Source organism: Electrona antarctica (assembly GCF_951216825.1).
Source record: "Electrona antarctica genome assembly, chromosome: 6".
In the NCBI taxonomy this organism is placed as follows: domain Eukaryota; kingdom Metazoa; phylum Chordata; class Actinopteri; order Myctophiformes; family Myctophidae; genus Electrona; species Electrona antarctica.
In genome coordinates, this window is record NC_136811.1 from 28277525 (window position 1) to 28290310 (window position 12786).

At 40.7% G+C, this 12786-nt stretch overlaps 2 protein-coding genes across 2 annotated transcripts; one reads left to right on the forward strand and one right to left on the reverse strand.

Moving 5' to 3' along the window:
• Positions 1-1062: 1062 nt before the first annotated feature.
• On the forward strand, positions 1063-6304 carry LOC306925666 (multiple inositol polyphosphate phosphatase 1-like). The gene is made up of 5 exons (XM_079504647.1): positions 1063-1715; positions 2034-2228; positions 3529-3626; positions 4059-4189; positions 5017-6304. The coding sequence occupies exons 1-5, from the start codon at positions 1133-1135 to the stop codon at positions 5396-5398; spliced, it is 1389 nt and encodes a 462-aa protein (XP_079360773.1). The 5' UTR covers positions 1063-1132; the 3' UTR covers positions 5399-6304.
• A 191-nt stretch (positions 6305-6495) lies between these two features.
• dscc1 (DNA replication and sister chromatid cohesion 1) lies at positions 6496-12731 on the reverse strand. Its single transcript, XM_079504158.1, has 10 exons — positions 12616-12731; positions 12338-12529; positions 12010-12178; positions 10826-10960; positions 10228-10318; positions 9834-9972; positions 9504-9556; positions 8440-8594; positions 7234-7382; positions 6496-6747 (listed from the first exon to the last, which is right to left on the reverse strand). The coding sequence occupies exons 2-10, from the start codon at positions 12514-12516 to the stop codon at positions 6636-6638; spliced, it is 1182 nt and encodes a 393-aa protein (XP_079360284.1). The 5' UTR covers positions 12517-12529; positions 12616-12731; the 3' UTR covers positions 6496-6635.
• Between the last annotated feature and the right edge of the window lie 55 nt (positions 12732-12786).

A 12786-nucleotide genomic window follows, 5' to 3' on the forward strand; every position in this document is an offset into this window, starting at 1 on the left:
TCAGGTTCACCTCAGTTTAGGTCAAGGAATGATGAGCAGTTTAAATCAAGAGCAAGACCAATCTTGCTGACTGATGTGTTCATGGATATCTGAAGACTGATTGGTTCTACGTCCCAGCTGGATGACTGAGTAGGCTACCCCACTATTGGTGAATTACATTTTATTTTATGAGGCTGACCCATTTAATTTGACCTAGCTGGCTGACTGTAAGACTGTACTTCCATAAGACTTTTCCTTTGTGTTCATGTGTGTGATATTATGTGTGTGTGTGTGTGTGTGTGTGTGTGTGTGTGTGTGTGTGTGTGTGTGTGTGTGTGTGTGTGTGTGTGTGTGTGTGTGTGTGTGTGTGTGTGTGTGTGTGTGTGTGTGTGTGTGTGTGTGTGTGTGTGTGTGTGTGTGTGTGTGTGTGTGTGTGTGTGTGTGCGCGCGTTTGCATGTTGTGGTTATTTTATTCAATGATTATTTTCAGTTGGCTGTGATTCACTGCTGTGAGAGTTTTTTGTTTGTTTTTTTTACTTCTGTTCTATGCACAATAACAATAATGCCAATGATGATGTTTTTCTATTGTTCTCTAAATACCACCTGTGACTGACTTATTTATGCCTTATCGATTTTCAATACAATAAACATTTTTGTACTAAGTCATCTTTCTGCTGTTGTGTTTAATACAGTCGAATGAAGAGAGTATGCTTGCATTATATGTCTGTTAACTAGAACTGCATTTTTTATTTGTGTGTGTGTGTGTGTGTGTGTGTGTTTGTGGGTGGGGGTGGGGTAGGTGCCCGGACCACTACTACTAGTCCACTAGGCCGCCTGAACTGTACAAATTCTGACTGAGTAGATAGTTTGTGAATGTTGGTTCTATCATGATCTTAAATCTCAAAGTTTGGCAGGCTCACAGCCATAATTATTTTACACTTAGCCAATGCCTAATGCTTTCTGATGAGTGAGTGAGTGAGTGAGTGATAAATGAATGAATAGGCCTACGGAAAATTGTGAACTCCTGGAAAGGGACTGGTTGGCCAACTTGGCCGCAACAAACGCCACGTTTGTGAGCGATTCGTCGTCAAATCAGGACATCGCTGCGCCACGGTGGGGTACGGATGTTTGGACTATAGCTCCATATTTGGGAATGATGTTTACCCTATATTCTAAATTCACAATTGTTAATTTCTTGATCTGTGGGATTTCATGTTGTTTTATTGATTATTTCAAGTCAAGAAGCGTGTCAAATATACCAACGATTGCCAACTATTTCAGCACGAAAGGGAGGTATGAGGAAGTGAATCCATATCTCATTGAGGACATACTTGCTGTAAACAAATCTCAGCTCCCATCTGCAGAATGCCGTGAAGTTCATCTGACTGCCATAGTAAGACATGGCACAAGGTATCCGACGTCCAAAAACGTCAAGAAGATGCAGCGAGTCTACAATCTGGTTTTGCACAACGCCTCTGGCAGAGAGAGCTGGCTGCGTGAAATCCAAAACCACTGGAGAATGTGGTACACCGAAGACATGGACGGCCGCCTGGTGGAGAAAGGTGTGAATGACCTTAAACATCTGGCTGTCAGGATGTCCAAGTTGTTCCCATCGTTGGTTTCAGAGGAGAAGCTTCGAGGTGGACACGTGAAGTTCATCACCAGCTCAAAGCACAGGTGTATCAACAGCACCTTATCCTTCCAGAGAGGTCTGACAGAACTGTGGAATATTGATGGTAGGTGGTTAGATGCCGCCTCGATGTCAAATCAATGTTGTGATAATTTCGCATTATATTTTTGTAAGTAAAAAAGGGCTTATTATGACTCAAACCTGGAAATATATACAATATATCAACCCAGATATATCGTACTAATAGCCAGAGAATAAATAAAATAAATACATTATCTTGATATATTTATTGCCAAGTCCTAACATTTGGTAGGAGCCGAGGGAGTATAAACTAGGGGGCTTAAGTGATGTTTTCATTCTATACAATATTATTATTATTATTGGGATGTAGGACTAAATTACGATTTCCTTTTCCCATCTACAGACCAAGAATTTGACCATGAGGTGAATGATGCCCTGATGAGATTCTTCGAGCACTGCACCAAGTTTCTGAAAGACGTTGATGATAACCCGTCAGCCCTTGAAGAAGTCGACAAGTTCAATTTGGGACCAGAGATGAAGCGGGTCACGGAGAAGATTGCAGACCGTCTTCATGTCCCGTACAGTCTCATCACTGATGGTGAGATAGAACAGTGGTTCTCTCAACCTGTGCGTAGCTCCCCACTAGCCTGGCTAATAAGCCAGACTAATATCACACAGGCATTTTTAAGTGGTGCAACCACTTCATTAATTAAGTAGATTTGTGTGTTTCTGGCTGGCTGTCTGCCTGGGTCTGAGCACGAAAATAGCATTTGGTTGGTTTTCAAAACCAAATTGTCAAATAATATAAGAGGCAAAAGTAGCCAAAAATAGCCGATCTACAAGCTCACAACAGCTTGTAGATCTGCTATTTTCACATGACTTATCTGGGAACTGAGTTTAACTAAATATAATGCCTCAACTCCTACATTCCAAGTGCTTGTTAGGGTGGGGTGCCCCCAGTTCAAATAAGATTATTTTGGAGGATTGGGAACCCTTTCATATCCACTCATTTCAGCATATTAAAATGCTTTCGTGGCACAGTGGTAAAGTCCCTGCCAACCACCGCGGAGTCTAGGCGTTTGCGAGCATCAAAGTCAAAGTCGTGCGATTTGTCACACACGTTACCGCAGTGAAATTTGTTCTCCGCCAAGGAGCGGTGAGCTGCAGCCGTGCCGCTCTCGGAAATAATTTGATTAGTATATTTGACCCCCCAATCCAACCCATTGATGCTGAGTGCCAAGGAGGGAGGCATTGGGTCACATTTTTACAGTCTTTGGTATGACCCGGCCGGGGATCGAACGCCGACCTCCCAGTATCAGGGCGGACACTCTAACCACAAGGCCACTGTCTGTCATCTACTACGAAGTACACAATTGGCCTGTGTTTGTCACTGCACATACTCATACCTCCGTACCCGTGCCACATCCTCCCGGCAAGGGCTTCTCACTAGTAGGTGAGCCAGTAGGACAGTAGTGACAAACAGTGGTAAAAAGCCCAAATAAATAAATAAAAAGTTGTTATGTTCTGACTGACAACAGGGTCACAAAGTTTAACTGGCAAATATTATGTCAATATAATGAAATGGATTCTGACCTCATAATCAACAAAATGCAGGTTCCTGTGCAAACAGAACCATTAATCTGGTAGTTAATAACATAGGCCTCAAAGAGAGGAAATAATTAAACTAGTTAAAGCACATCAGAGTTCCTTGGTTTTAAGGTCAAACTAACAACTGAAACTGAGGACATTTGTCTTTCCTTATCCTCTACCCATACTTCTACATTGTAGAATTATGGATTTGTGTGAATTCACTTGGGTCTTAGTTGTGTGAACTTAAATGACTGAAAGGCTTTTGTGACTACATTAGTTCTAACTTTTCTTTGACCCTTTTTCTGCAGATATGGCTCAAGCTGCATTTTATCTTTGTGCATATGAATTTTCTATTAAGAATGAGAACTCCCCCTGGTGTCAGCTCTTCGATGCAGTTGATGCACAGGTATTTAAACTACACAAAATATAATATTTATGAATGCTTAATGTAAATGTAAATGTAGTGAGAATGATCCATATTGACAACATTAATTTACTTCCATTATCTTGTATTGATAATAACAATAATATTGATAATGTCAACTGGAAGGTTATATTTATTGATACAATTGCAGAAAACTCACAGGAAGACTTCTTTTTGTAAAATAATATCAAATGATAATATATATTTTTAAATGTATCGTGAATCGATTTATAATCGCCCAGAAGGAACTAAGCAGGACTTTTGTCTTGTCACTGAATACTCACACATTTTCCTTGCATAAAGAATGTCAGATATATTGATGGGCCTTTACTTTTCTGTCCAAACAACATACATAGTCTAACAACAAACATAGTCTAACCCACCACATACATGTGTATTTTCTTATACCAACAGGTTTTGGAGTATGCTCTTGACCTGAAGCAGTTCTGGAAAAGAGGCTATGGCTATCCCATCAACAGCAAGTCAAGTTGCATTCTTTTCCATGATGTTTTTAGTAGACTGGACAAAGCAGCCAGTGAGAACAAGTGAGTTACCATGTAAAACATAATACACAAACATTGAAAAAGCTAGTTTCCCCTACTCATTCTATAGTGATGTGACGCATTCACTTCATAATCTGTTATTTTTGGCAAGAAAAAACATGTATTACTATAAATTAGTCTTGGATCAAATATGAGGATGACACACTCATGTTTTTGCATATATTTCCATCTAGGTCATCAAGTTAGTAGGTATAGAAATCTGAGACAAGTTGAACAGTAATGTAGGTGATGTTTTGTGGTCACTGTTACACCAATGACTGTTATCACTGAATACTTGCATGCGGGTACTCTTGTATAGTGCTGATTACCATGCCAAAAGTACAATGTTTAGCAAAGTCAGTCTACATATACTGTAAGGCCGTGTTATCAGCAAAATTGGAAATAATAATACACAGGGGAGGGTAATCAGTGACACACTGGTGTCTTAGGATTTTTCTTTGAAAATAAAACATTTTCTAAACATGTAGTAAATTAATTTAAAATCAATTACCAGTAATTTATTTAATTGTTAATAGTTTATTAGCTACATTTTGTGTCAATGTGATTCATGGATGGAAAGTATCAAGGTAAAGCAAGACTACTTTGTTTAATACAAATTAAATTATTGAGAAATATTTGGTATAATTATATCTGTTTAACAACATAGATTGCATCCATTTAATTGGGAGAAATTTCATAAACTATTCCAGTGCAATTATGCTATTCCATAATTTTTCCTAATTTCTATAGTATTACAATGACTAATATAGAAGAGTCCTGTTAGAATTCCTAATCCTGAAACATTGTGTAAACACCTTCCTGTACTTAAGGTTGGGGACTGTGTCTGAAGCGGTGACAATCCAGGTTGGCCATGCAGAGACACTTCTGCCCCTGCTGACTCTTCTGGGCTTCTTCAACGACAGTGAACGCCTGACATCCACCAACTATGCCACGCAAGCTCAGCGCTCATTCCGCACAAGCAAGTTCTTACCCTATGCCGCTAACCTACTGCTGGTGCTGTATGACTGTGGAGAAGATGGCCTGAGGCTGCAGCCACTGCTCAATGAGAAGCCCATGGTTTTCCCTGGTATGGATCAGCAACAGGCAGCCATCCCTCTATACCAAGATGTCAGAGATCACTACAGGGAACTGCTCCAGGGCTGTGACTTTGAGACTGAGTGTGAGCTCTTCCATGAGAATACATACACATAGGAGAGAAGGGTTCATCTATATATCTATCTATGTATAAATGCACCATGTCTCTGCCTGTCTGTACACGTGTAATCCACCTAACTCTAGAACCGTTCGCCCCACTGGCTTCAATAAAGGGACACATACAGAAATCTCCATATATGGGCATAAAAGGGACACAGACAGATGGGTGGAACGGGTACTCCGGTTGTCCAGAACCAGCACAAAAGCCTCATTTGGCATTTCCGGTTGTCCAGAAGGGACACAGACATACTGTAATAACTGGGTGGGGCATGCATTTCCAACTTGCATCGTTTCAAGTAGACCAGTGCCAAACCGGCACCGCTCTAGTTGAAGGGGCTGTGCTTCCATAATATTTTCCTATGGCATTTCCAATACAAATATAGTGTTGTGACCCAGGAGTAATGGGTGTGACGTCAGGACTTCAGTATTGCTCTTATTGTCAATAGACAAGCTACTGGAACACTTTTCCTTCAAAATACACCTACGTACTCTCCTGGACACAGGTTTCCTCTCAAATGTGCTAGCTACAGTATACTCAATGGTTAATGAATAACCAGTATCTAAAAGCGGAGATGATAATTTTGTATATGCAGCTAATTGAATCTTGTGATTGAGTACAGGCGGGAGTGCAGGAGTGCTTTTTTTTCCTCCCCTATTTTTTGTAGCGGGGGGGGGGGGGGGGGTGTTGACTCGACGCACCTGCCCCGTGATAATTGCGCTGAAAACCTTGACCCAACCTGCGGGACCTGCAGGCAACGGGCTGGCCCGTGCATCACTAGTATCCATCTATGCAACTATCAAAAAAGGGAGGTGAAGTGAATGAACCAAAAGTACAATATAATCAGTTTGGTGATTATCTTGATAATGGTATGAAGCAATGTGTAAAATCATAAAGAAATATGAACATCCAAAACATGATTCATGACTCTGCTTATTTCCTCCATGCTCACTAAGAAACCCTGCCTGTGTGTGCCACCCACCCACTGATGTCACAATATCTCACCGGGTGGCAGCACTAAATTAGGCTACAGTGATACAGAATTATCGGCAAGTAATTTGGGCTTTAGACATGAATGTATGACTAATAATGATAATACGATTGAAAAATGGCAGCGTTGCTTTAATTGATAAAACATGTACAAAGTTAACTGATAGAAATAAAGACTGCTTTTGATTACAGACATCTTGACAATTAGATGTTAGGTTATGATATTAGAGAAGTTCAGAAATGTCTTCAGGTAGCCACAGGCCTTCTGGAGTTGAACACCTTGACTCCCTTTTGCATGGAGGACCGAGCGTACTTGGTCAGTAGAGCTCCAGAGCTTTGCTTTTCTCCACACAGGTCCCTGAATAACGAAAGAGAATAGCAAACACTCGGTGAGGGACCACCATAGTTTATATACTTGTAGTGTACAGTACGATAGTCCATCTCATATTTACAAATGACATACTAAAGCAGTGGTGGGGTTAAATGTTTTTCTGCTTTCCACTCAGCAATCAATACTGTCATTAATTATAATCTTGCCAATTTTACAATTATTAGTTATTATTACTCATAGTTTATTTAGTCTTTGCACATTTGTAACAAACTATTGTCAAAGCATTGTTACTGTTAAATGTCAGAACAGTAATGTCATACTTAAATAATGCACTTAATAGCATATTTTCATTTTTTAAATTAATATGACTATTATTATTTATTTAATGGATAAATACTGTATATTCTATTATTGGCCTCCCAGATCCACTTCTCCATTACAATTCTCACAGCAACTAATGATGTTATTCTGGCATGATCAAATTATGATTATTCGGCTAGTAGTGACACCTACTGGATGTAAGGAGTGATGTCCTCCTCTCTCCATTTCTCTCTGAGGGTGAAAAGCTGATTGAAGCGTTCCTGGGTGTCTTCTGGGAGATCCTCCACCTTCAGCAGAGAGATGGTCTGTGGATGACAACTACGATCCACCAGGGCTACGCTCTGGAAAACATACACAGAAATCATAGTATCTTCTTAATCTAAAACCTGGGGAATTCAGGTCAGGTAACATCTGATATTGTAACTTGTAAATTTCATATCAATTGAAAGTTATATAAATATCGATATAAATTACATGGCTGTATACCCCCCCGAGCTCTCTTCTTCTACAATAGTATTATTGTACTTGTGAAATGTGTTGTACATGACAAGACACCAGTGTTGGGTAAGTTACTTAAAATGTGTAATTAGTTACAGTTACTAGACTAAAAACAAGAAATTATGACAGTCATTAGTCATATTATAGGTGAAACCATAGAGCTATGGGTGAAACAGGCACTGTCTCTGTTGTCCCCCTTCCCCCCCCCCATATTATTATTATTATTATTTTAGTAACGTGTATGTTTCTGTGTCACAACCTCGCGGTCGTTGTTTGCGTCCGTTTCTAACGTTCTGTCCGTGGTTCAATCAGTGTTTTGTTGTGGCTTTCCTGCTGTCCATGCAGTTAGCTCATCTTAGTGGCGGTGTTAGGTGAAATCAGCCCTCAGCTGGGGCAGGGCTTAGGAGGCAGCCAATCATGACTAGGTCGCTACTATGTGATTGGCTACATGAGTGGTGCAGACTCCCATTGGCTTAGGCGGCGTTTCAGAGTATACCATTGGCTTAGGCGGCATGGGGTCACTCCCATTGATGTGTAGGTTGCTTACATTTCATGAGCTGTGACTATTGTCACATAAAAGTAGAAGTACACACAAGAGCATGTCTTCAACAACATACTTTTAAATCAGTCTGTTTAGTTCTGCCTGTTTTATAGACAGGAGCAGATGGCACAACTCTGCCTCTGATTGGCTTTCCCTCATTTTACCATACCAACCAATCATTACTCAAAACCTTATAATCCTCTGAAGTTGTCGGCTATTTTAGTAGGTATTTTGAGTAGGTAATTTAACCACAATAGTGCATTTATGTGGAAACGTCATTGGATACACTACTAGTTAGATACCACAAAACGTAGTGTTGTTACAGTGTTACTATATAATGTGCTACTCCAAACACAAACCTTCAGCTGGTCCAATCTTGTGCCCATGCCTTCTGGGACACTCTGCTGCCAAACGTCTTGAAACTCTTTGAGGTTGAACTTGACAGAATTCTGCAGAAGCAGCAGCGCCATGGCTCGACACACTTTATCCTCATCCAAGGCATAAAACACTTCATCTGTATGTAGGATGGTGTGAAGGGCGGGAAGTAGATATTTATTGGCTGTCAATCAGAAACAGCACTACAGATTTTGTAGACTGTAGAGCCAAGATATTAATGAAGAATAAATGTATGTTGTAGACATTGGATAACATAAAACACCTCAAGCACGTAGCTAGCCTGCCTTTTTGTCTAACCTTAGATGAATTCATTAATTGATACATTTTGATAACCTCATCGACATAAAAAATAATCTACATTTTACTGATATACAGAAAGAAAGGCATATTATATTCCTTAATCAAATATTTAGTTGACCATTTGAAATACAGGGCTAGGCCATCTTTGAATGAGGAACAAAATGAAATAAAAAGTACTTCTTGTCTGTCACATCACGTTTCAGTGGCTACCAAGGTGGGTGGGGGGGTGGGCTTTTTTGCGATATAAAATCACAAATCACATCCGAACATCGGATGGATGATCAAAACCACGGACAGTGCTCGTAGTTTCAGAGATAATAGCCATAGAAGATCCTACTTTGAATGGAGTTCTATAGGGCCGTGCGCAAAGATCCTGGTGCTGGGGGTGACGAAGGCATTGTCTAGCCCCGGGCAATGTTAAAAGTTGATTTTCGCCGAAACCGTTTGATATTTGGTGTAAAGCTTTATGTACGAATATCTTCGTACTTACAGAGAAAGAACTAACATCCCTAGTCAGACACAAACATTGGCAATGGTTGACAGGCTGTCACTGATATCCTCATGCCATTGGCTATTACTGGAAAGCCTAGTCAATAACTGTGACATGTCCCGCCCTAGCTTACTGTTTTACAGGAATCACATGATATGAATAACCAAATATCATGATTTCTGGCCGTGTAATGGGGTCATTAAGGATTCATTGTAATCGTGTCAAAAATAGTCTTACCATGTTCTGTGTAGCGTTTCCCATAGCAGTTCAAGCAGTGTTCAATCAGTTCCCTTTCAGTGAAATGGAGAGAGCGGGAACGGACAATATTAATGGAACCTTTACTCGTGGTCAAGTCTCAAATGTCTCCTTCATGACTATCTAGCCATCATTTTAATAGCCAGTGCAACCTCCATATTAATACCATTTTAGCTGCACATCTCTTTAGGCTAATGCCCATTGCTAAAGTGATAATATAACCAACAACCGCTCAAAATTTACATAAAGTTTAGACAAGTTTGTTTGATTATAACTGACTGATACTAATGCTTAAATAAACTGTAAACTTACTTAGGCTCCAGTGGTCCTAATTCCTCGAGACATGTTTTCAGATTAACTTTGCTGAAGGACCATGACTCAGAATCCACCAACTGAGCCACATGACCTAGCAGCTTCACCTCATAGTCAAACTCCAACACACGCCAGTAGCCTGGAAAAGAGAGAGCAAACTGTAGTGCGTGTGTGAGAAAGAGACAGATGATGACAGACAGAGACAAAGGGGAAATATTGTATGATTGTCATATCGACACAGCGGTCATCATGCTCTTATACGCCACACCGACATGGTGTTCACCATTCCAGCAGGTGTTAAATAAATACATTAAATCTTGACATATTTTTGTACCTTGTGAAACCCGTTTGTAAATTCCATCAATATTTAAATGGGTGAAATAGCCCAGCATACCATCTAGCTGACAAGCATGGACAGTCTGGAGGTGGGTCTTGATCTCCTCCTCACTAGCCTGGATTGACTCCAACAGATCCATCATAGTGTACTGGAAACAGGAGAACATGGAGAGAACCATTTACCACTACAATCACATTCACCATTCAGTATTTAACATTTATCTACAGCACAACTGATGGATTGGCAGTTTGACACACAGCAGTGATACTGGTACAGATGGACTAAATGAATAAGGGTTGTCCAAATGAAAAATGCCAACCCGCATGGCTATATTCGGCAAAGAGGTTTGGACTCGGAGTACAGGGAAAAAAGAGCAGAGCAAGTAGAGTGAGGTTTTCTAAGTATTGACAGTTTAAGTGGTTCAATGTCTGAAAATACAAATGAACATGAATCCAACATACACTGATAACAAATCTATGAAATAAATGTAATCTGCAACTAATTAACACAATTCTATACAATATGTAGTGGGGGTCCCTGCTTCATCTCTCTCGCAGCTAAGGTGCTCTTGGCCGGAAAAACGTTGGAAGACCCCTCCTGTACGTATTATAGACCCACATCTGATGCGGGTCAGCACTGTAGAATTCTCATGTACCCTGTGTTCAGTGTTCTCTTCCTGCCCGGCTAAAGTAGGTCCTTCATAAGGATTCTCCATCAGAAGTCTCTTCAATTTCTTCAGTTTAGGTCGCTGCTTCCGCAGTTCCCAGTAATTGTTACAGAATCCCCAGATCTAAAGCAAAAGAGGATAAAGTTAGTGTATAATATAATGTGTGCATAATATGCAGCTGGTTTCAATCCTGGACACTGATTGGCTGTGAGCTCATTCTACAACGATGCTCTTTCTCTATTCCCCTCTCTCTCTCTGACAATGTTTCACACATGCCTTAATGATCACTCATAAAATAATGGTAGCCAATACATATATGGCCATGGGTACATATTTGAACCACACCACAGAGACCATAATTTGGCTCACTGAATCACTTAAATGTGGCAGCGGTGGCCGAACGGATTGCGGAGCGGTCTTGATACCGGAAGGTCGCCAGTTCGAATCAGCGGTCCGACACGTTAAAATTACCACCGCTGAAGTGCCCTTGAGCAAGGCATTGAACCACTACCATGAAATGTTCTATGAGCAGGGCCTGGCTGGAAACAAGTTCTTGAGCTTAGCCCAGATACCCTGGGTAAATATAGTAACTTTGCTTTGCTTTTGTAACTTTTGCCAAGTGGTGTTGTGTACTGTACTGTGTGAATAACAAACAACTTGCCCCTTTACCAACTCGCCCCGGGCGTACAGCCGGTCGAACTGCGCGGCCTGGTATTCCTAAAGTAACCTAAGTAAATTATGCTTAAACGGTTAAAACCTAACCTTATTCCTAACCTTAACCTCAGTAAAACTACGCCTAAACCCAACCATACCTAAACCTAAACTACCCCAGTAAAACTATGCCTAACCCTAAACTTTTGTATAACCTCAGTAAAACAAAGTAAAGAATGCCACAACTGCGGCACCAAGCGGTCGGCGTGAGGACGGTGGAAAAATCGAGGGGTGAGATGGTTTAGGGGCGACCGTACCTGATACCCTCTGTGTGTGTGTGTGTGTGTGTGTGTGTGAGAGAGAGAGAATGGTACAGAAATACTTTAGACTGAATTTATATAACACTTTACAATGTATTTCACATTCACCCATTACACACACACACACACACACACGCCATCCAGCCTGCTTATCGGGAGCAGTTAGGTGTTCAATGTTGTGTGTGAGGGTGGTTTATGTACCTGTGTGTGCAACAGATGAGTGCTGTCCTGACTGTTAGTTAGTTGTTCTGGTGTCTTGCATCCTGGTAAAAGCAGCAGCAGGTTGGATGTGTCGGCTATCTTCAGATCATAGGTCTTGTCCCCAGTGCACAGTACAGCGCGCTCATCCTTATCCCCTCGAATAATTAGACTGATTAAGAAGTAACAAGAACAGCATATTAGTGTCACATCATCAACGTTATAGTTATCTAAAATATTCAGTGTGTATCCATCCATTTAACTCCTGATCGGTGTACATTTATTTTGAATGTACAAATGCAGGATCATGATCTATAACAGTGAATGTTACCTGTCCCCCGCTTCAATGTGTTTGCATAGAATGTCATCCAGCTCCATGAGACAGTAGTCACCAGAGGAAACATTGTCGCCAAAAGAGAGACACTGGACTGTATTGTGCAGATCCTCTTCTGCAAGCTTGGCGATCTGTAGGGTGGCCTGCACCTCCTCTATACTTCGCATTTTAGCCATCAAGTCAATACATCTATTGACAAATACAACTTTATACCGCTTGAGGTTGGCTGTTGAGAAGTTTTGTTATGAGAAAATTAATAGAGAAGCAAATACTACCTTCGATCGTAGATCTGCAGTCAAATTATCCCCGCGTTCTGATTGTTAACGGAAGTGAGTAAAGTGACGACATCAAAATAGTACCGGGTAGCAGAAAAAGTAAATTGATGACAAAATAAATAGCCTTTAATTGGAATTTATTCAAAGTCTATTTTCAAAATATACCGTCAT

Coding starts and splice junctions, on each gene's coding strand:
- LOC306925666 (XM_079504647.1), top strand. CDS start 1,133: ATGATGTTTACCCTATATTCTAAATTCACAATTGTTAATTTCTTGATC. Junction 1,716..2,033: donor AGAACTGTGGAATATTGATG/GTAGGTGGTTAG, acceptor TCCCATCTACAG/ACCAAGAATTTGACCATGAG. Junction 2,229..3,528: donor GTACAGTCTCATCACTGATG/GTGAGATAGAAC, acceptor CTTTTTCTGCAG/ATATGGCTCAAGCTGCATTT.
- dscc1 (XM_079504158.1), bottom strand. CDS start 12,516: ATGGCTAAAATGCGAAGTATAGAGGAGGTGCAGGCCACCCTACAGATC. Junction 8,595..9,503: donor GAAACGCTACACAGAACATG/GTAAGACTATTT, acceptor TCCTACATACAG/ATGAAGTGTTTTATGCCTTG. Junction 7,383..8,439: donor CAAGATTGGACCAGCTGAAG/GTTTGTGTTTGG, acceptor TATGTTTTCCAG/AGCGTAGCCCTGGTGGATCG.